This window comes from Salmo trutta, chromosome 20 (genome assembly GCF_901001165.1).
Source record: "Salmo trutta chromosome 20, fSalTru1.1, whole genome shotgun sequence".
Classification (NCBI taxonomy): domain Eukaryota; kingdom Metazoa; phylum Chordata; class Actinopteri; order Salmoniformes; family Salmonidae; genus Salmo; species Salmo trutta.
The window spans coordinates 50,189,907-50,214,594 of NC_042976.1; the positions used below are offsets into that span (position 1 = coordinate 50,189,907).

The 24,688-nt window shown below is 41.8% G+C and overlaps 1 protein-coding gene across 3 annotated transcripts in view; it reads right to left on the minus strand.

Annotated features, from left to right (window-relative positions):
* ppp2r3b (protein phosphatase 2, regulatory subunit B'', beta) overlaps positions 1 to 17,646 on the minus strand; it is a 67,920-nt gene extending 50,274 nt beyond the window's left edge. For all 3 annotated transcript variants that reach the window (XM_029703634.1, XM_029703633.1, XM_029703635.1), the window contains exons 1-2: positions 17,531 to 17,646; positions 13,303 to 13,694 (exon numbers count right to left, since the gene is read on the minus strand). In XM_029703634.1, the coding sequence (XP_029559494.1) occupies positions 13,303 to 13,671 (369 nt within the window). In that variant the 5' untranslated portion in view covers positions 13,672 to 13,694; positions 17,531 to 17,646. The remainder of the gene's footprint in view (positions 1 to 13,302; positions 13,695 to 17,530) is intronic.
* Between the last annotated feature and the right edge of the window lie 7,042 nt (positions 17,647 to 24,688).

Sequence of the window (24,688 nt, forward strand, 5' to 3'; positions counted from 1 at the left end):
AAGTAGACATGGTACACTATATAGAGACCACGTCAAACACAAATAAACACATTCTTACACAATGAGTCCACCCACCAACCTGTCTAATCTGAAGGCTCTAAATATGAACAGGAAACAGTATACCATGCTCTCAGTGAGAGCTTGTTGCGTAATGTTAGAGATTATGGTGAGAGTGAGCGAGAGCGTGCGAGACAGAGCAACAGCACGAGAGCAAGCATAAGAGAGAGAGAGAACGAACGAGAGTGAGCAAGTGACCCCTCTGACCCAACAGCGGGAGAAAGTCAATACAAAACAATAGCAGAGTAGCCTGTACATGGAATCGAGCAAGCTCCAGCTCAATCCTCGCCAATCTTATGGCTGAGACAGGGATTTGAGAATCCATATGAACCCAAGACAAAAAAAGGGCCCATTTCACCGACATACATGGTGGGTGTTAGGGAAGGGCCGCTAGCAGGAACATGATGTGAGCAGGATCAGCTGGCTTGCATAGAAGAGTGATAAGGCAGTAGCAAGAATGACACTGTCATCATGGAGGTTTAGGGGAAAATCCATATGGCCAACGTGGCGACTAACTGGAGCCATGGGCTAGGTGGCCTACATCAACGACTGGAACTAGCCTAACTGCTATTGAGCTAATGATACACAGATCAGGTTTTTTCCTGACCAAATGACCTGATCAAGAAAAACTCTGGGTTTGACGTTACCCATAGGCCTTTCAAAAGATGGCGACGAAGAACATGGCTGACGTTTTACATTCTCCCAACCAATTGTGCAATTTTGTTTGCATAACTTATTTTGTAACTTATTGTGTACATAATGTTGCTGCTACCGTTTCTTATGACCGAAAATAACTTCTGGACATCAGAAAGAGATTACTCACCGCGGACTGGAAGAAACTTTTTCCTATAACAAGTCCAACGAGAAGGATATCCTTCTTTCACTGGAACAGGCTCAGATCCACGCCTTTTGCGTTAAGAAAAGATACCGGAAAAGGGGACGCAGATCGGGGATCCTTCTGAGAATCCGTAGGCGAGCGAGTAAACTCCTAATTAAAGGTCGGCCGATTAATTAGGGCCGATTTCATGTTTTCATAACAAAATCGGTAATTACGGCCGATTACATTGCACTCCACGATGAGACTGTGGCAGGCTGACCACCTGTTACGCGAGTGCAGCAAGGAGCCAAGGTAAGTTGCTAGCTAGCATTAAACTGATCTTATAAAAAACAATCAATCTTAACATAATCACTAGTTCACTACACATGGTTGATGATATTACTAGTTTAACTAGCTTGTTCTGCGTTGCAAATAATCAATGCGGTGCCTGTTAATTTATCATCGAATCACAGCCTAATTCGCCAAACGGGAGATGACTTAACAACCGCATTTGTATCATTCGTAGTCGTCTATTTACAACCACAAAGTGAAGCTGGCACTAAGACCGCTCTCAACCAACTCTATAAGGCCATAAGCAAAGAAAAAAAATGCTCACCCAGAAGCGGCGCTCCTTGTGGCCGGGGACTTTAATGCAGGCAAACTTAAATCAGTTTTACCACATTTTTACCAGCATTTCACATGTGCAACCAGGGGGAAAAAAAATCCTAGACCACCTTTACTTCACACACAGAGATGCATACAAAGCTCCATTTGGCAAATCTGACCCTAATTCTATCCTGATTCTCCTGATTGCTGCTTACAAGCAAAAACTAAAGTAGGAAGTACCAGTGACTCGCCCAACACGGAAGTGGTCAGATGACACGGATGCTACACTACAGGACTGTTTTGCTAGCACAGACTGGAATATGTTCTGGAATTCATCCAATGGCATTGAGGAATACACCTCAGTCATCGGCTTCATCAATAAGTGCATCGATGACATCGTCCCTACAGTGACTGTACGTACATATCCCAACCAGAAGCCATGGATTACAGACAACATCCGCATCGAGCTAAAGGCTAGAGCTACCGCGGTCAAGGAGCGGGAAACTAATCCGGACGCTTATAAGAAATCCCGCTATGCCCTCAGACGAACCATCAAACAAGCAAAAAGTCAGTACAGGATTAAGATTGAATCCTACTACACCGGCTCTGACGCTCGTCGGATGTGGCAGGGCTTGAAAACTATTACGGACTACAAAGGGAAACCCAGAAGCGAGCTGCCCAGTGACGTGAGCCTACCAGACGAGCTAAATGCCTTTTTTGCTCGCTTTGAGGCAAGCAACACTGAAGCATGCACGAGAGCACCAGCTGTTCTGGATGACTGTCTGATAAAGCTCTCGGTAGCCGATGTGAACAAAACCTTTAAACAGGTCAACATTCACAAAGCCGCTGGGCCAGACGGATTACCAGGACGTGTACTCAAAGCAACTGTCAAGTGTATTCATTGACATTTCAACCTCTCCCTGACTGAGTCTGTAATACCTACATGTTAAAAGTAGACCCCCATATTCCCTGTGCCCAAGGAAGCGAAGGTAACTTACCTAAATGATTACTGAAAAGGCGGGCCGAACAGGCCACCATTAACATCAACAGGGCTGTAGTGGAGCTGGTCGAGAGTTTCAAGTTCCTTGGTGTCCACATCGCCAACGAACTATCATGGTCCAAACATACCAAGACAGTCGTGAAGAGGGCACGACAAAACCTTTTCCCCCCCTGAGGAGACTGAAAAGATTTGGCATGAGCCCCCAGACCCTCAAAAGGTTCTACAGCTGCACCATCGAGAGCATCCTGACCAGTTGCATCACTGCCTGGTATGGAAACTGTTCAGCATCTGACAATAAGGCTCTACAGAGGGTAGTGTGAAAGGCCCAGTACATCACTGGGGTCAAGCTTCCTGCCATCCAGGACCCACAAGTATTAATGACTCCAACCTAAGTGTTTCAACCACTCCACAAATTTCTTGTTAACAAACTATAGTTTTGACAAGTCGGTTAGGACATCTACTTTGTGCATGACACAAGTAATTTTTCCAACAATTGGTTAGACAGATTATTTCACTTAATCACAATTCCAGTGGGTCAGAAGTTTACATACACAAAGTTGACTGTGCCTTTAAACAGCTTGGTAAATTCCTGAAAATGATGTCATGGCTTTAGAAGCTTCTGTTAGGCTAATTGATATAATTTGAGTCAACAGGAGGTGTACCTGTGATTGTATTTCAAGGCCTACCTTCAAACTCAGTGCCTCTTTGCTTGACATCAAGGGAAAAATCAAAAGAAATCAGCCAAGACCTCAAAAATAATTGTAGACCTCCACAAGTCTGGTTCATCCTTGGGAGCAATTTCCAAATGCCTGAAGGTACAACGTTCATCTGTACAAACAATAGTACGCAAGTATAAACACCATGGGACCGCGCAGCCGTCATATCGCTCAGGAAGGAGACGTGGTCTGTCTCCTAGAGATGAATGTACTTTGGTGGTGCGAAAAGTGCAAATCCATCCCAGAACAGCACCAAAGGACCCTGTGAAGATGCTGGAGGAAACGGGTACAAAAGTATCTATATCCACAGTAAAATTGTCCAATATTGGCATAACCTGAAAGGCCGCTCAGCAAGGAAGAAGCCACTGCTCCAAAACCACCATAAAAAAAGCCAGACTACAGTGTGCAACTGCACATGGGGACAAAGATCGTACTTTTTGGAGAAATGTCCTCTGGTCTGATGAACCAAAAATAGAACTGTTTGGTCATAATGACCATCGTTATGTTTCGAGGAAAAAGGAGGCTTGCAAGCTGAAGAACACCATCCCAACCGTGAAGCACGCGGGTGGCAGCATCGTGTTGTGGGGGTGCTTTGCTGCAGGAGGGACTGGTGCACTTCACAAAATAGATGGCATCATGAGAAAGGAAAATTATATGGATATATTGAAGCAACTTCTCAAGACATCAGTCAGGAAGTTGAAGCTTGGTCGCAAATAGGTCTTCCAAATGGACAATGACCCCAAGCATACTTCTAAAGTTGTGGCAAAATGGCTTAAGGACAACAAAGGCAAGGTATTGGAGTGGCCATCACAAAGCCCTGACCTCAATCCTATAGAAAATGTGTGGGCAGAACTGAAAAAGCATGTGCGAGCAAGGAGGCCTACAAGCCTGACTCAGTTACACCAGCCCTGTCAGGAGGAATGGGCCAAAATTCACCCAACTTATTGCGGGAAGCTTGTGGAAGGCTACACGAAACGTTCGACCCAAGTTAAACAATTTAAAAGCAATGCTACCAAATACTAATTGAGTGTATGTAAACTTCTGACCCACTGGGAATGTGATGAAATAAAAGCTGAAATAAATCACTCAACTATTATTCTGACATTTCACATTCTTAAAATAAAGTTGTGATCCTAACTGACCTAAGACAGGGAATTTTTACAATGATTCAATGTTAGGAATTATGAAAAACCGAGTTTAAATGTATTTGGCTAAGGTGTACGTAAACTTCCGACTTCAACTGTATATAATAGGCGGTGTCAGAGGAAAGCCCATCAAATTGTCAGAGACTCCAGTCACCCAAGTTATAGATGTTTTTTTCTCTGCTACCGCACGGCAAGCAGTACCGGAGCGCCAAGTCTAGCACCAAAAGGCTCCTCAACAGCTTCTACCCCCAAACCATTAGACTGCTGAACAATTCATAAAAATCGCCACTGGACAATTTACAGCAACATCATTGACATATACAGAGAAGAGTCAGCCCGATAATTGAATTATTATCTACTTCACTTGCTTTGACAATGTTAACATATGTTTCCCATGCCAATAAAGCCTCTATACTGAAATAAAGTGTTTCAGAATAGAATAGATATAGGCCTAGTCATTGAGAACTGAACAAGCACTTAGCTGCTGTAATGACACTGTTGTTACTAGGGACGCACGATATATCAGTGAACATATTGGAATCGGACGATATTAGCTAAAAATGCCAACATCGGCCTGATATCTAGTTTAACGCAAATGTGCAAAACCGGTCAAAGCTGATGTGCATATCTATATAAACGTAGGAACATTACGTAATGGCGCCACGTAAAATTTTGCGCTAAACATGCAACACAGCATTCCTAACTTAGCCCACAATGTCTGCTGTATGGGTCGAGCAGTCAATAAGTTGAGCAGTCGTTTGACAGAGTAAAAAAATTTCAGCGAGACCACTCAAAGGCGAAATCCATTAACGCCAAGATATTGGAATTCATGGCCCTTGACAATCAACCGTTCTCTGTCGTGGGTGACGTTGGCTTTCACCGATTGGTCGAGCACCGGTACACACTACCAAGTGTGCTATTTTTCAGATGTTGCCCTACCGGAGTTGCACAGTAGAAGAGTCACTGCTATTAGCTTCACGACTGACATTTGGACCAGCGATTTGGACCAGCGATATAGGCCCCATGAGCATGCCGAGTCTGACAGCACAGTGGGTCGTTGAAGATTTCGTACTGAGAAGTCGTATTGCACGCTCATGAACGTGCTGGTTGTCATACCGCTGCTGCCATTTCAATGGCATTTGAGAACATGGTTGAAACATGAACACGCTCCATTCAAACAACTGACTCGAGAAATAAGCTCATCAACTGCACCTGAAGTAGGCATGATACCCTCTGTCATGGCATTGAAACTAGAGGTCGACCGATAATGATTTTTCAACGCCGATACCGATTATTGGAGGACCAAAAAAAGCCGATACGGATTAATCTGACGATTTATTACATTTATTTGTAATAATGACAATTACAACAATGCTAAATGAACACTTATTTTAACTTAATATAATACATCAATAAAATCAATTTAGCCTCAAATAAATAATGAAACATGTTCAATTTGGTTTAAATAATGCAAAAACAAAGTGTTGGAGAAGAAAGTAAAATTGCAATACGTGTCATGTAAAAAAGCTAACGTTTAAGTTCCTTGCTCAGAACATATGAAAGCTGGTGGTTCCTTTTAACATGAGTCTTCAATATTCCCAGGTAAGAAGTTTTAGGTTGTAGTTATTATAGGAATTATAGGACTATTTCTCTCTATACCATTTGTATTTCATATAGCTTTGACTATTGGATGTTCTTATAGGCACTTTAGTACTGCCAGTGTAACAGTATAGCTTCCGTCCCTCTCCTCGCCCCTACCTGGGCTCGAACCAGGAACACATCGACAACAGCCACCCTCGAAGCATCGTTACCTATCGCTCCACAAAAGCCACGGCCCTTGCAGAGCAAGGGGAACAACTACTCCAAGCCTCAGAGCGAGTGACGTTTGAAATGCTATTAGCGCGCACACCGCTAACTAGCTAGCCATTTCACATTGGTTACACCAGCCTAATCGAGAGTTGATAGGCTTAAAGTCATAAACAGCTCAATGCTTGAAGCACAGCGAAGAGCTGCTGGCAAACGCACGAAAGTACTGTTGGAATTAATGCTTACCAGCCTGCTGCTGCCTACCGTCGCTCAGTCAGACTGCTCTATCAAATATCAAATCATAGACTTAATTATAACATAATAACACACAGAAATACGAGCCTTAGGTCATTAATATGGTTGAATCCGGAAACTATCATTTCGAAAACAAAACGTTTATTCTTTCAATGAAATACGGAACCGTCCTGTATTTTATCTAACGGATGGCATCCTTAAGTCTAAATATTGCTGTTACATTGTACAACCTTCAATGTTATGTCATAATTATGTACAATTCTGGCAAATTAATTACGGTCTTTGTTAGGAATAAATGGACTTCACACAGTTCAACGAGCCAGGCGGCCCAAACTGCTGTATATACCCTGACTGCTTGCACGGAACGCAAGAGAAGTGACACAATTTCCCTAGTTATAAGAAATTCATGTTAGCAGGCAATATTAACTAAATATGCAAGTTTAAAAATATATACTTGTGCATTGATTTTAAAGAAAGGCATTGATGTTTATGGTTAAGTACACATTGGTGCAACGACACTGCTTTTTTCACAATTGCGCTTGTTAAATCATCACCCGTTTGGCGAAGTAGGCTGTGATTGGATGAGAAATTAACAGACACCGCATCGATTATACGCACCGCAGGACACGCTAGATAAACTAGTAATTTCATCAACCATGTGTAGTTAACTAGTGATTTTGTTAAGTTTAATGCTAGCTAGCAACTTACCTTGGCTTCTTGCTGCCCTCGCGTAACAGGTAGTCAGCCTGCCACGCAGGCTCCTCGTGGATTGCAATGTAAGGCAGGTGGTTATAGCATTGGACTAGTAACCGGAAGGTTGCAAAAATGAATCCAAGCTGACAAGGTAAAAATCTGTCTTTCTGCCCCTGAACAAGGCAGTTAACCCACCGTTCCTAGGCCGTCATTGAAAATAAGAATGTGTTCTTAACTGCCGACTAAAGTTCTTAACTTTAGTTAAAGGTGTAAAAAATTATGAAAACTTGAAAATCGGCACTAATTAAAATTGGCCATTCCGATTAAAATCGGTCGACCTCTAATTGAACCGCCTGCTCAACAAAACTGCCGACAGGCTGTTAACAAGCAATTCGGTGGCATTCTCGCTGAGCCTCTTTACTGTGTCGCCACCATGCTAGATGCTATGTACAAGGACCGCTACTTCGATGCAGACAAGAAACAGGGTTTACGTGAAATGTTAGACACAGCTGGACAAGATGGAAACAGACACAGTGACAGTGCGCAGAGGAAGAGAGGCCATGGACAGAGAGCTGAAACTTCACTGCTTGACTTGTACGATGAAATCCTGGTTGAGAATGAAACGACTGAACAAATGAACGAAACAGCACAGCAACTAAGTGAAAGAAATAGGTTTTGATTATGTTTTACTGGTAATGGGGACATACGTAAATGCCAACAAAATAACTTTTTGGTTAGTGTGGTGTGTAACCTTTATTTAACCAGGCAAGCCAGTTTAGAACAAATTCTTATTTAAAATGACGGCCTACCCCGGCCAAACCCAGACGACGCTGGGCCAATTGTGCTCCGCCCTATGGGACTCCCAATTACGGCCAGATGTGATGCAGCCTGGATTCGAACCCGAGACTGTAGTGACGCCTCTTGCACTGAGATGCAGTGCCTTAGACCGCTGCGTGTGTGTGTGTGTGTGTGTAACTACTTAAATGTACTAGAATCCTTAAAAAGGCAGCTAAAATTTTAAATAATATCGGTATAATTTTTTATTGGCAAGGAAAATAATCGGATATCAGCCAAAAATGTCATATCGGTGCATCACTAGTTGTTACTAGATTGGATATTTTCTGGTGAAGAAGGCCTTGCTAATAAAAAGCACTTGAGATGCAGTTTAGCACTTGGGTCGCCCCGATAGGTCAGGCAACCGATAATGTGACCCTTGGCCCCCCTTTGCCAGAAAAACTTTATGGTTAATGTACAGCAGCATATTATTTAAAAAAAATACACCTAAATCCAATTTCCAAGATACAACTAAAGCTACTGTTTAGGAATCCTGAAAAATAAACAATGTCTTACACTTACATTTAAGTCATTTAGCAGACGCTCTTATCCAGAGCGACTTACAAATTGGTGCATTCACCTTAAGATATCCAGTGGAACAACCACTTTACAATAGTGCATCTAAATCTTTTGGGGGGGGGGGGGGGGGGTTTCCTTAAAGAGGTGGGGTTTCAGGTGTCTCCGGAAGGTGGTGATTGACTCCGCTGTCCTGGCGTCGTGAGGGAGCTTGTTCCACCATTGGGGTGCCAGAGCAGCTAACAGTTTTGACTGGGCTGAGCGGGAACTGTGCTTCCTCAGAGGTAGGGAGGCGAGCAGGCCAGAGGTGGATGAACACAGTGCCCTTGTTTGGGTGTAGGGCCTGATCAGAGCCTGAAGGTACGGAGGTGCCGTTCCCCTCACAACTGAGACATTATCCTAGCAATGTCAGAATTGTTTCCAAAATGCTTGGTTGGGAACCATTGATGGGTAGTGGCTGATTCCTTTTGGGTTGCCACTTGAGGCTGGGTGCTGGCTAGAATTGTTCTAGCCTACGTGTGGCCGACTTCACGAGAGAGCGAGCAGGAGCAAGCTCCAAAAGCTTTAGAAGGGACACAGTAAAACAGGTTCAATGACCACTCAAGTGATTGAAGAAACTGAATAGGGATTGTTCGAATGTAGCCTCGACAGCCCATTAAAAGAAGGCGAACACTGATCACGTCAAATCATTGAGACCTCAGGTCATGCCTAGTAGATATATTGCCTTTTCTGAACCTCAACCTCCACAGCAGAAAATCAAAAGAATGATTGACCGCCACTTAGACAATTAACAGCATCTGTGTAGAGTTACTCTTCACTGAAATTACAGAGGACAAATTTGCTGCCTGCTGCCACCCTTGCCTGCACACCCAGGCTCAGTTCTGAGTAGTTAATGCAAGCACAAGGGAAACCAAGGCTATCTATATCAGTGTCTTGTGTGAAAGTTGGATCAGCTGTTCTGAGCAGCATCAGTATGACGTTAATTGCATTTTTAACTAATCCTTTGAAGAATGCATTTGTATTCTGGAATTCCTGTGGCTTGCTTAAAATAGAGCATTACTTGATACCCGATAGCAATCACTTTAATACGAAGTGACATGTTGTGGGCATATGCATCTGACGTCAGGCCACAAAATACAGACTGTACAAAACAGTTGCTACATGGGAGGGAATGGGGTAGAGGACCAGTGAAGAGCTCGGGGAAAAAGAGAACGGACGTGGAAATCACCTTTTCACATCTGTCAAACCTCTTCACGTTTCACAGCAATACTTTTTCAAATGGCAAAAATGAAGACAAAGCAGACCAAACTCTTTGGTCCTTTAAAAACCTGCTGGAAAATAGTGTGCTTATAGCTTGGACAACATAATGATGTGTGTTTCCAACATTAGGGCTGTTTTCCGAAAGAAGTTAATCCGCTTCGGGTTTTGTTTCCTTGCCACAATACTAATGAGAATCGCGATATTGGTATCATCCGAGCCCTAGCAGACACAAAGAGGGAGAGCCTATGACAAGCAATTCATTACCAACAGATGTCTCCCTTGAGAAAAGACCATTATCTGACTGAAATCCACAGATACAGAGGCTGAATGGTTCTGTTGCATTTCTCTAATTTCTGCCAATCACTGTTGTGGCTAGAGACTAGGCAATTTAAACTGTCCCTTGTTGTATACTAAGAAACTATTGGTTTTGCTTTGACTGCACCCACTCTTTAGCTTTGAGAACCATGCCATGCGTGTGATTATCTGAATGAACGAGACACACAGAGACTTGTGCATTTGTTTTTGTGTCACTGTCCAGAACCCAAGAAAGGACTTGGGACTGCTTCACAATCCATCTTAAGATCATGGAATGTGGGACTTTGCTGATAGGATAGCTCTTAGTATCATAAAAACAGACAAACTAACTAGGCCTAACACTTTTTAAAAACAGCAATCTGGGATTCCAAAAACAACAAAAGCGGCCACCCCGCCACTTGTTTTGGTAAACAGCTGAAGGATGGGGCTTAAGAAATGTAACCGCAGCTTAGCTATGGATGCAAGAACTGACCATCAATGAGTATGTTTCCATGCACAGTAATAATTCGATATTAAAACTGATTATGGCAGTTGGCAGATTATAGGACTATTGCATAAACACCTTACACTGCTCATCTTAAATCGATGTAAGGTCAAAAACGAAGTAAGCACACGCCGATTAAAAGACCTGGTTCTGAATAATCGTTAGAAATATTAGGACATGTAAACACCTTACATCGGCGTAACAGCTGTGTATCTGATCAGCGCATGTGCTAGCACCAGCCGAGCGAGCCGCTCTCTTTAGTGCGAGTGAAGTGAGTTCGGAACAATGTATGCGTCTAGAAGTACTTCACACACACATTTTACGTCTGAACTCAGAATCAAATATGCTTCAGAAAAATAACATGGTTGCTGTGGTAGAACGTTTATTTTGATTGACAATTTTCTGCATTTATCAGAGTGCCATCAGGTAGCCAGATTTCAGACGTGTCCATGTAAAACAGGATTATTAGGTAAATCATTCTTCTTGCAAAGAATGAAAACGTTTTAATCAAACTATTATATTAAATCTGACTATGCACAATAAATTGCATTATTGTGTGCATGTAATCATACTCTCAAACCCTGTTACCTGGAGAGCTAACCTCTGGTTTGCAATCCAACCCCAGTTGTAACTAACCCGATTCAACCAGCTAATTATTTGAGTCAGGTGCGCTAGATTACGGTTGGAGGGAAAGCCTACAGGACGGTAGCGCTCCAGGAACAGAGTTGGAGAGCCATGGTCTATGATATGAAAATGGTTCGTGTCACACTTTTGTCCCAGACCCAGCTGACACACCAGACTGGAAGGTTCTCTAGAGCTCTGTTAGTGACCATCCGGTTCTTGGTTACCTCCCTGACCAAGGCCCTTCTCCCCAGATTGCGCAGTTTGGCTGGGCGGCCAGCTCTAGGAAGAGTCTCGGTGGTTCCAAACTTCTTCTATTTAAGAATGATTGAGGCCACTGTGCTCTTGGGGACCTTCAAATGCTGCCGAATTTTTTTAGTACCCTTCCCCAGATCTGTGCCTTGACACAATCCTGTCTCGGATCTCTACGGACAATTCCTAAAAACCTGTTTTCACTTTGTCATTATGGGATAGTGTGTAGATTGCTGAGGAAATTGTTTTATTGAATCCATTTTAGAATAAGGCTGTAACGTAACAAAATGTGGAAAAGGGGTCTGAATACTTTCCGAAAGCACTGTAGACACACCCTATGTTTGAATAAAATCAACTATATGTAGGCTATTAAGATTGCAGTGCTTAAAACATCAGACAATTAAAAATGAAGACAAATTACTAGAGAGTAGTTGACATGTTAGTCCTTTTAACGTGGAACCGTCGTCCTCACATCCTCGGGAACAGCTTATTATCTGAATCCTTCTGACATCGGACCGTCGCCCTAATGTACCCGGAACAGCTTATTATCTGAGTCCTTTTAACTTGAGGCTGCAGGGCTCGCGTACTCAGAACAGGAGGTTACATTTTCATCAAGGGCTTATATAGTGGAGGGAGAGAAGGGTGTGTTTCATAGTTTATAACCAATGTCTCTTCACAGGGGCGGGCCACTGATTGAGCAGAGCTCTAACCTTATGAAAACCCAATTCTCTCATTTGGAAGCTAAAATGACATTTAATCTTTTCACAAATAGTTTCATATTTAAACATTTCAATTGCACAACAATTCCATGTGAATCTGATAACTAGAATGTGTAGACTTTCCCAGATATAGTTTATGTCGTCCTGTCATCAGTCATAATGTCTCAGATGACAACTGAACTGACATCATATTCATTAAGTACCAACGCATATTTTCAACTGGTTGGATTACCGAAATATGGTCCCCCCCCCACCTTTTGATGTTTCCCGACTCCCTATGTTTAACAAAGGCTTTTCAAGAGTCCTTCAAGAGAGGAAAGGGAGAAAGGTATTTATGGGGGGGGGGGGTCATAAACCTTACCCACAGGTCAACGTCATGACATTGGTCTGGCCCAAAGCTCATGCTAGCAAACTTGCAATATTGTATAAAATATTCTAGGCCCTCAGTTTCCAGTGCCAGTGAGCTCTGGACAGACATACACAGCTGTAGGCTATTTGCACAAGGGATAAGTTATTAGGTAGGACTATTTTAATGACTTTTCCACCAGATCAGAGCATGACATATTTTTCCCTTTTCATGCTGAGTGGTTATCAGAAGGGAGAGAGCTAGAAAGATTTTTCAAATAGGCTACATTGAGTAGTTAGTTGATAACATTAATGAATTTGATGCTTGAGGCAAATAAACATTTACTTTGAGAAGCTACACAATGATTGTGAGTCAAGGCAATCAGAAATAGTATCAGATCCCAGATGGGCACATTTATAGGCCTACATTTGCACACAGGCCAGGTAGCCTAGGCCTACTTCTATGCATAATCGGGTGCGTGTCCTTACTCAAGATTGACAGAAACGCTCCAAAAATATAAATTTTAAAAAAGACTCGCAGCAAAAGGTCTGAATACTTATGTAAATAAGGTATCCGTTTTTTATTTGTATTCAATTTGCAAACATTTCTAAAACTGTTTTCGCTTTGTCGTTATGGGGTAGTGTGTAGATTGATGATGATGATAATTTTTTTTAAAGCAATTTTAGAATAAGTCTAACAATAACAAAATATGGAAAAGGTCAGTCTGAATACTTTCCGAATGCACTGTATATTGGCTACACCCATCCAATGATGTCAGATCAAAGATACATTTCTAGGGCTAGAGGTTAGGTTGATGAAGTGGGACTGTGATAAATGAGTCTAGTGAGCAGCAGCCTTACCTTTTTAGTGCTGACAGACCTCCGTAGCGCCCTCCCATTGGGTCCCACTACTCTGGCGTTACCACTGCTCCCAGAGGGTAGTGTGTGTGTAGAGGGGGAGCTGGAAGGCGCACCGAGGGGTGCAGAAGACCTCTCCGTCAGACTTCTCTTGGACGCCACATTGTTGTTCTCATTGAAGGTCATCGACCTTTTGTCCTTAGTGTCCCCAAGCCCCAGGTCAATGCTCTGTCCACTCTTGATCAGGCCGAGGTAGTCTTTGAGTATCGTCTGGGTCGTTGGCTCACTCAACCAGTTGAGGAAAAGCTCATCCACTTTCATTTTAAGCACCGGTTGCAGGACTTGTGGCGATGGCATGTTGTTAACCTCCATCTACTACTTTGACACCACAGCACCTGTCAATGGGGAAATCAAATAGAGAATATGGGCTGGGCAGCTACGTAGCTGGCTAGCTAGATCCCTTCAGATATACCAGGGGGCAGTTTTTAATCATGTTAGATACGTTTAGGAATGGGTGGCCAGTAATAAACTGGTCCTGAACATCTCTAAAACTACGAGCATTGTATTTGGTACAGATCATTCCCTAAGCTCTAGAAATCAGCTGAATCTAGTAACGAATGGTGTTACCTTACATTGTAAACTGTCATGGTCAAAACATATAGATTCAATGGTTGTCAAGATGGGGAAAGGTATATCCATAATAAAGAGATGCTCTGCTTTTTTGACACCATACTCCAAAAAGCAAGTCCTACAGGCTCTAGTTTTGTCTTATCTTGATTATTGTCCAGCCATGTGTCCAAGTGCTACAAAGAAAGACCTAGTTAAGCTGAGGTTGGCCCAGGACAGAGCGGCACATCTTGCTCTTGTTTGTAATCAGAGGGCTAATATTAATACTATGCATGCCAGTTACTCTTGACTAAGAGTTGAGGAGAGACTGACTGCATCACATCTTTTTATAAGAAACATGAATGTGTTAAATTCTAAATTGTTTGCATTGTCAACTTAAACACAGCTCTGACACACACACTTACTCCACCAGACATGCCACAAGCCCCCCCCCCAAATTCAGAACAAACTCCAGAAAGTGTACAGTATTATTTAAAGCCAGTATTGCATGGAACTCCCTTCCATCTCATATTGCTCAAATGAACAGAAGATCTGGCTTTAAAAATATAAAAAAACAGGTAAAGCAACATCTCACGGCACAACACCTCTCTCCTATTTGACCTAGATATTTTGCGCGAATTTATTGATATGTAGCCAGCGTGCATTTTTTTAAATGTATGTAGTTCTGTCCTTGAGCTGTTTTTGTTTATTGTTCTGTATTATGTCATGTTTTATGTGGACCCCAGGAAGAGTAGCTGCTGCTTTCGCAACAGCTAATGGGGATCCTAATAAAATACCAAATAGGCAGTAGAGCAGAATTGATCATTAGGCCTATACAGCGAGCACAAAAAAAACCTGAATTATTATTTTAGCAGATTCAATCACTAACTAGCTAGCAAATTCTAGCTACCTACTCCATATTGTTGGCATTGCTGGCAACTACATCTAGCTGGGCCTTTTGGAACTCATAACTTTTTTGGGGGAAAAGTACATATTTAAAAAAAAAAAATGTAGCATTTCATTAGCAAACTGACATGTTTGACTTTCAGAAAAGCATAGTGAATAACAAGAGAATTTAGTCAACATTTGTACATGTTTAGTTGACCCCTTCTATCTCTACAAGTTACCACAAAAATATGCATAACACTTGGTGTTATTGCAGAAGGCGAGGCCAGTACAGGTGCTTCAAAGTTGGGACCGAAAGACAACTTCTATCTCAAGGCCATCAGAATGTTAAATAGCCATCGCTAGCACATTATAGAGGCTGCTGACCTATATACATAGACTTGGAATCACTGACCCCTTTAATAACACTAGTCACATTAATAATGTTTACATATTTTGCATTACTCATCTCATATGTATATAGTGTATTCTATACTATTCTACTGTATCTAAATCTATGCCGCTCTGACACTGCTCCACCCAATATTTATTCTTAAATCCATTCCTTTGTATTTGTGTATTGTTGTGAAATTGTTAGATATTACTGCACTGTCAGAGCTAGAACCACAAGCATTTCGCTACACCCGCAATAACATCTGCTAAACACGTGCATGTGACAAATAACATTTTATTTGTTACAGATTCTAGTTTTGGAAACAGAAAACTGAATGAGATCAAATGATGAGAAGCAGAATGTTGGCAGAATGAGCAGAATGTTGGCCAAAATCCATCTTGCTCTATCTCCTCCCACTACCGGCCACAAGGCTTCCTCTCATCCTGAATGGTGCAGCGGTCTAAGACACTGCATCTCAGTGCAAGAGGCGTCACTGCAGTACCTAGGTCAAATCCAGGCTGCATCACATCCGGCCGTGATTGGGAGTCCCATAGGGCGGCGCACAATTGACACAGCGTCGAAATATATTTTTTAAAACACCATCTTTGATAGTTAGTGGAAACACCAACCGGATAATTCACATTTATACATCCAATGAAATAACTAGCTCATTTTTCTATCTGTGGCATAATGGTACTTGAAGAGGGTTTTAACTTCTATATCAAACATCTTTATAGAAACATGTGCCTAACGGTGGAGACAAACAGACTAACATAATGAAACATTGAAAAATAGATACAACTGAGTGTTTACATATTTATTTAGCTTTCTACCGCAATTACGCAGAACTATGTTGTGTGTAATTGCTGGCTATTCTTTAGATGCTGAAATAAGTCTGTTTTTTCCCCCCCACTTTCTTTTATGTGGTGTCGGAGCTCAAGTGCGCTCACAATAGTAGCTGCTTAAATCGTGGAGTTGAGTTTAAATAGTCTATGGATACTAACATTAATGCGTTAGCTAGCCCATTCATAGACGCTACCTTTAGCGCCTTGACGATAGTATCTTCAGGCAAACGCATTAACGTTAGCCAGATGTTTTGTTAAAGCCCCGACGCTTGCACTAACATTAAGACGCATCGCTTGCAGTACGGTTTTGGAAACATAAGGAGTGTATCTATCATATCAGCAAGATTTTTTTTTTTTTTCTAAGGTTAAATTACTACACACATTTATATGGTTAGGGTTTCCACACGGCATATTTCCATGTTACAGCACTTCTTTATGGAAAACAGACAGAAATCAGAATCGACTGCCTGTGCTAATTAGCTATCTGCGTCTGTGAAAACGGAAGACAGATGCCACAAAGGTTGTCACTGAAAACTACTGTCGGCTGCAACTGATAAAACAGGGTACAGCAGTGGAGGCTGCTGAGGGGAGGACAGCTCATAATGTCTGGAACAGAGTAAATGGAATCGAGTCAAACACATAAAAAACATGAGTTTGATGTATTTAATACCATTACACCAATTCTGCTCCAGCCATTGCCACAAGCCGGTCCTCCCAAATTAAGGTGCCACCAACCTCCTGTGGTGTACAATAAGTACATTTTGCATTTGTACAATTGTTTTAATATGATTTGAAAGTAGAGTACTTTACGTTTCTTGAACCGTATTGTAAATGAGAATTGATTCACATTTAGATTGAGTATTTAGCTGCCAGAGCCAATTTGCCTCTGAACAGAACATGTAGCTAAGGTCCTTGGGTAACGTTAGGCTCCTTTAGTCCATTATCGGGCTAGTGCGGTAGCTAGAGAGCTTGTTAGAGCTCATCTCTCGTGTATCAGACAGAGAGATATATTCGAAAGGAAAACCAAATAGGTATCTAATGTTTGGAAACTGCAAGAAAGCAAGCTAACAAACGCCATCCATCAGTAGTTAGTTAGTTAATCGGCTAGTAGCAGCCGTAGTTAGATAAATTAGCTAACGTTACCTTTTGTACGAACCCTGTGAAGATTCATGTTACTACGGAAACGTTAGCTAGTTGTTGCAGTTAGCAAATTAGCATCACAGCAATTAGCTAATTTATCCAGCAGTTAAATAGCTAGACAGTTGCATCAGCCATTTCCTAATACTGAAAAGCAACATAACAAGCTACTTAATCAACGTTAGAATTAAAACAAATAACGTTATAGCTACAGCAGCAGCTAGTTACTTCTTCTGTCGTGACACAAACTGCTACGCTAATTGGTGCAATGCAAGCAAAATACCATTAGCTACGATGAAGGCATTGAAAGGAAATGTATGTAGCTAGCTACCATATACAAGTAGATTCACATTTTAAAGATTACCTGTATGTTATTATAGTCAGGATACAAATTTTAGAGAAGCGTTCATTTCACCGGGGTTTACTTTGAATTCCAGATCTCGTACCCTACCTAAGTAACCAGGAAGAGCAAACAACGCGGGAACTTTCTGACAACAAGAACGTGCCCACGTAACTTAATTAACCCTATCAGTCCTGAGACCCCATCAGAAGTCGGCTTTTCATTTGTCTGACATCAATTTATCCGTCCAGCCCGTATATTTAGCCTCACAATGAAGCGTTATGCCATTTTCTTTTCAGGACAACCAGGGGTACAAGTAGAACACAAAACAATTAATGAGTTTCCTAAGTGTTATTGACAAAGGTCCAGTGCTTTACTTGGACCGAAGTAGATTCCGGTGCTCATTTTGGATTTATATTTAGGTGCAGGAGCAAATGTAAATAAATAAAAGTAAGGTTGGCCATAGCAAAAACCTGATAAAGATACATTTATATGAATGCTCAGTGGGAAATTATTATCCAACTAGTCAGTGACAACTGTGTGGAGTTTGGAGTTTGTGACAGAAGAACAATGTACCTTCTAACAACTCTTGTGTAGAACAAAACATGTTTAGTCCCTGAGTCTCAGCTTTTCATAGATAGCTTTTAATAGTTTCTAGCTCAAACCATTCGGACTCTAAAGACATTTTTGTAAAAAGACCGGACCCGGGCCCTTTCGGGATCTGCCCTTGTCTCACAAAATCCACTCTAGCTCAGTCCCCGTTAATTATCAAATCAAATCAAGTTGTATTAGTCATATGCACCGAATACAACAGGTATATGCATTTCACCTTACAGTGAAATGCATATTTACAAGCCCCTAACCAACAATGCAGTTAAAAAATATATGGATAAGAATAAGAAATAAAATGAATTAATGAGCAGCAGTAAAAGTAATTAAAGAGCAGTTGTAAAATAGCGAGACTATATACAGGGGGATTCCGGTACAGATTCAATGTGTGGGGGCACCGGTTAGTTGAGGTAATGTGTACATGTAGGTACAATTACTAAAGTGACAATGCACAGATGATAACAACAGAGAGTAGCAGCGGTGTAAAAGGGGGGAGGTGGGGCAATGCAAATTGTCTGGGTAGTAATTTGATTAGATGTTCAGGAGTCTTATGGCTTGTGTGTGGAAGCTTTTTAGAAGTCTCTTGGACCTAGACTTGGTGCTCCAGTACCGCTTGCCGTGTGGTAGCAGAGAGAACAGTCTATGACTAGGAGTCCTTGACAATTTTTAGGGCTTTCCTCTGACACCGCCTGGTATAGAGGTCCTGGATGGCAGGGAGCTTGGCCCCAGTGATGTACTGGGCCGTACGTACTAACCTTTGCAGTGCCTTGCGGTCAGAGGCCGAGCAGTTGCCATACCAGTCAGGATGCTCTCGATGGTGCAGCTGAAGAATATTTTGAGAATCTGAGGACCCATGTCAAATCTTTTCAGTCTCCTGAGGGGGAATAGGTTTTGTCGTGCCCTCTTGGTGTGCTTGGACCATGTTAGTTTGTTGGTGATGTGGACACCAAGGAACTTGAAGCTCTCAACCTGCTCCACTGCAGCCCCGTCAATGAGAATGGGGGTGTGCTCGGTCCACATTTTCCTGTAGTCCACAATCATCTCCTTTGTCTTGATCACGTTGAGGGAGTTGTTGTCCTGGCACCACACGGCCAGGTCTCGAACCTCCTCCCTGTAGGCTGTCTCGTCGTTGTCGGTGATCAGGCCTACTACTGTTGTGTCATCGGCAAACTTAATGATGGTGTTGGAGTCATGCCTGGCCGTACAGTCATGAGTGAACAGGAAGTACAGGAGGGGACTGAACACGGACCCCTGAAGGGCCCCTGTGTTTAGGATCAGCGTGACGGATGTGTTGTTACCTACCCTTACCACCAGGGGGCGGCCCGTCAGGAAGTCCAGGATCCAGTTGCAGAGGGAGGTGTTTAGTCCCAGATTCCTTAGCTTATTGATGAGTTTTGAGGGCACTCTGGTGTTGAACGCTGAGCTGTAGTCAATGAATAGAATTCCCACGTAGGTGTTCCTTTTGTCCAGGTGGGAAAGGGCAGTGTGGAGTGCAATAGAGATTGCATCATCGGTGGATCTGTTGGGGCGGTATGCAAATTGGAGTGGGACTAGGGTTTCTGGGATAATGGTGTTGATGTGAGCCATGACCAGCCTTTCAAAGCACTTCATGGCTTCAGATGTGAGGTCTTCAGGTCCGTAGTCATTTAGGCAGGTTACCTTAGTGTTCTTGGGCACAGGCACTATGGTGGTCTGCTTAAAACAAGTTGTTGTTACAGACTCAGACAGGGAGAGGTTGAAAATGTAATTGAAGACACATGCCAGTTGGTCAGCGCATGCTCGCAGTACACATCCTCATAATTCATCTGGCCCTGCGGCCTTGTGAATGTTGACCTGTTTAATGGTCTTACTCACATCGGCTGCGGAGAGCGTGATTACACAGTCTTCCGGAACAACGGGTGATCTCATGCATGTTTCAGTGTTATTTGCCTCGAAGTGAGTATAGAAGTAGTTTAGCTCGTCTGGTAGGCTCGTGTCACCGGGCAGCTCACGGCTGTGCTTCCCTTTGTAGTTTGTAATGTTTTGTAAACCCTGCCACATCCGACGAGCGTCAGAGCCGGTGTAGTGTGATTCGATCTTTGTCCTGTATTGATGCTTTGCCTGTTTGATGGTTCATCAGAGGGCATAGCGAGATTTCTTATAAGCTTCCGGGTTAAAGTCCCGCTTCTTGAAAGCGACAGCGCTACCCATTAGCTCAGTGCAGATGTTGCCTGTAATCCATGGCTTCTGGTTAGGGTATGTACGTACAGTCACTGTGGGGATGACGTCATCGATGCACTTATTGATGAAGCCAATGACTGATGTGGTGTTCTCTTCATTGCCATCGGAAGAATCCCGGAACATATTCCAGTCTGTGCTAGAAAAACAGTCCTGTAGCTTAGCATCTGCTTCATCTGATCACTTTTTTATTGATCTAGTCACTGGTGCTTCCTGCTTTAATTTTTGCTTGTGAGCAGGAATCAGGAGGATATAATTATGGTCAGATATGCCAAATGGAGGGCGAGGGAGAGCATTGTATGCATCTCTGTGTGTGGAGTAAAGGTGGTCCAGAGTTTTTTCCCTCTGGTTGCACATTTAACATGCTGATACAAATTTGATAAAATGGATGTAAGTTTCCCTGTATTAAAGTCCCCGGCTACTAGGAGCGCCGCCTCTGGGTGACTGTTTTCTTGTTTGCTTATGGTGGAATACAGCTCATTCAATGCTACGAAAAATACATCTACGAAAAATACAGATGAAATCTCTCTAGGTAGATAATGTGGTCTACAGCTTATCATGAGATACTCTACCTCAGGCGAGCAATAGCTCGAGACTTCCTTAGATATTGTGTACCAGCTGTTATTTACAAAAATGTCCGCCTCCCCTTGTCTTACCAGACGCCGCTGTTCTATCCTGCCGGTACAGCGTATAACCAGCCAGCTGTGTGTTGATAGTGTCGTCGTTCAGCCACAACTCCGTGAAGCATAAGATATTAATGTTTTGAATGTCCCGTTGGTAGTTTAATCTTCCGCATAGGTCAAACATTTTATTCTCCAAAGATTGCATGTTTGCTAGCAGAATGGAAGGAAGTGGGAGTTTATTCGATCGCCAACGAATTCTCCGAAGGCAGCCTACCCTCTGGCCCCTTTTTCTCCTCCTAATTACACAGACTAATGGTTTGTACCAACAGATGCAGAATAAATAGATTAATCCAATGGCAGCTCAAACATACAATGTTTAAAAGGGGTTAGAAGTCCTAAATCATGCCAGCATGATGTGGGACTCATTGGGTTAAAGGGGCAATCTGCATTTAAACAACAAAGCTTCCCTGCCACTGTTTTGATAAACAGCTAAGGGATGGGGCTGTAACCACTCTCGAATTTATAGACAGAGCTATGGATGCAAGGACTCAAAATGTTATCAAAAGTATAGTTTTAACCATAGAATTACATATTAGAACAAGACTTTATTAATTTAGTAGAGTAATTGAATAGGATATCTGTGGTTTAAACCATGTTTTTAGGCCACAGTGTTACAATTTCAGTGTTAACAAACAATTGAGTAATAAAAGTGTATATTTTGAGTTCCGGTGGGGTACGACAGTGGAACTAAGTTCATAAGGTAAATATTATTCATTTAAAATTCCAAAATGTATGTTTCAATCACAGATTGCCATGTAATTAATCGCAAATCACTGAAATCATTTGATAACCATATGACCACAAATGAAGTGAGCGCCTTGTTTCCTCACATCCACTCACTCAAGAAGAAAGGGAATATGGTTTGGAAGTATGCTGTATTCAGACCATTCTGACACATTTATCAGAGACCATTTTGTCATGAGTGAGAATGTGGTCAGTGTTTTAAACAAGAGCCTAACCCTAAGACATAACACTGTACAAAGACAACGACAGGTAGGCACCCACAAATGATGTGATATCAGTGCTGTTATTATACTTTTTGCCAGTGTAGCGCAGATGCATAAGTGTTAGTTCTAAGTATCCTTTTGATTATACTGCAGCCAAATGAGGGATAAATTGGTAGTGTGTTGAAGATGTTCTTGCAACATGCATTTAATATAAGCAGCATTTGACATCAACAATTTTCCTTGGAGCCACAATTTTCATTATCACTAACACTGAAGACGAGCATCATCCATCATCCATAAAAATCTAAATGTGGAACATTTTCATGAAATTGAGATTCCCTCCATGATGAATAACTAATACTATTCACTGAGATGTACAGTGTGTCAACGGCAGGGAAATGTAACATATAAGGTCACACAAGCCAAGTAAGAAGATGTTGTAATCAAATTCTTAAATTGTATTTATTCCTCGACCCTCCATTAAGAGCCATTGAGATAGAACTACAAGGCCAGCAGGAAACTGGTGGTTATAATGGAGGATATAGAGAGAAAAAAATTCCATCGACACAAAAATACTGCTTGTCTGCATTTAGGTGTGTCCTATTATATAGCTGGAGTTGACTGTGGAAATGGTATACCTAATAAGGACCCACACACACACACACACACACACACTTCTCCCTGAAGATGAGATGGACAAGATGCCACCCTGTTTTACTTATATGATGCTATGCACATTACTAACACAATCACAGAAAGCCCATATATTCAATACCCTAAAACTGCTTCTATTTCTTTCCATTTGTAAATGTCAACCACATTCCACTGCAGTTAAGATGGTTTGTTTTATACCATTCATAATCCAGATTTGAGTTAAACTCTAATTTCCCAAAACACTGAAGTACTGTACTTATTTCCAGGAAACAAGTATTGTGTGTTACATTTTTCCTGTAATAACTCGATCCTGCATCTCTTTCCATGAATGACAATTCTTCATCTGTGTCTGATTCCAGTCTCTCTCTTCTCCTTCTCCCCCCTTTCCTTCTCAACCTACTGAAGACTCTGTAGGGTGAGATGGGGCAGTGTTAAGGGAACTGGGCGGTCTTATTGATTACTGGAGAGGAGTCTTCTGAGGCAACATGGCTCCCTCACTGCTTTCCCTGCACAGGCAGTAACTCTGGGAGAGGTCAGTTCCAATAAAGGTACCATCATACACCCATACAGAAAACAAGTTGACGTCTTACATCGGTACCCTCCAAATGAATCTTGCAAGGCTGCAACTTTTCCATAAAGAAAGTCCAACAGTCCAAGGCAGTCTTTGCACTACTCACCTGGAAATATAACCACATTTAGAAAGGTCTGTAATTTTACTATATATGAATAGCATAGTAATGAAGGAGGTAGAAAACTATACATGTATTGCAAACGTGTTTTGTACATACACAGACACAGACACACGCACACGCGTTAAGCTTGTTTGCCAAGAGCAAATGTATCTCACTGTTGTGAACATTATTGACTGAGTTCTCCTGATTGCTTCCCTTGATAACAGCAGTAACTAAAGTCTGCTGCATTCAGAGTTTTCAGAAGCGAGGAACGTAATCAGAAAACTCTTTGTTCTTCTCAACAGAGAGCCTCATTTATCAGAAATGAGAGGAGAAAAGTGAAGACCTCAAAACCCTAAACTTTTCAACTTCTCAAAGCATAATTACTGTGTACAAATAGGATTTTACCCAAAGCTGCAAACATGTTGTTTTTTCACGCTTGGAATGACATTTCAAAGGTTTGGCCCAGTCAGAAACCACAGGGGATAGCTGGTTAACGTGGAAGAGTGCAAGTGAGGGGTTCATGTGTACAGCTTGCCCCTACTGCTGTCAATTTATGGACTCTCTGAAGTAGGCTAAAAGCAATCTGCACTAATAAGGCAAGTGTGTAAAGTTGAAATAGTTTGGTTGTTGTTACATAGGAAATTATGTTGTGCAGGCGGCTAACGTGAACTAACTGCTGGTGAAACAATATAGGCATAGTGCATACAGTAGTTTGTGTTTGGCCAGTCTTGGTACAATGATTGCTAGGAGAGTTCTTGCAAAGTTTACTGTCCATTTCCCAATCAGACATACAGTATAAACACATGCTTAATGGGTGTTCGTGTGGCCCTCCATGTGGTCCTTGATGATTTTTATCATCAAGTTGTGTTGCAATTTCACTTCCTGACATGTTACAAAGCCAACAGTGCAACTACAGTTGACAACTGGGTGCAGAATATTCTCACTTTCTTTCATCTGTGATTTCAATTTAACAATAATAGAAAAGTCTTACAGTTCAGTCAAAAATGCAAATAGGAAAATGTCTCAAATATCAAATTAAAAATAGAATGAAAAAGCCAACAGTTTGACTATGTATATAGCGCATGCACATAAACAACATTAATTTAACATTCTCTGTAGCAAATAAAGATTCCTCTAAGTAGGTTTACCCCTTTAGTGCAATCTACAGTATTCTGCAACAATATTTTCCATTGGCATGAAAGAGAAATTTGGCTTTAACAATTTTTTTATACTTTATTTCAAAAGCCATATCATATCTGAAATACTATTTAAACACCGGTCATTTTTCCAACATTTACACCACATAAAGTAATGGTGTATATGTGTACAGTAGTTTGGCCTTCTTATAAGGTAATTTGTCATCATTTAATTTTTATTTAGCAATGAGGCCACTCTGTC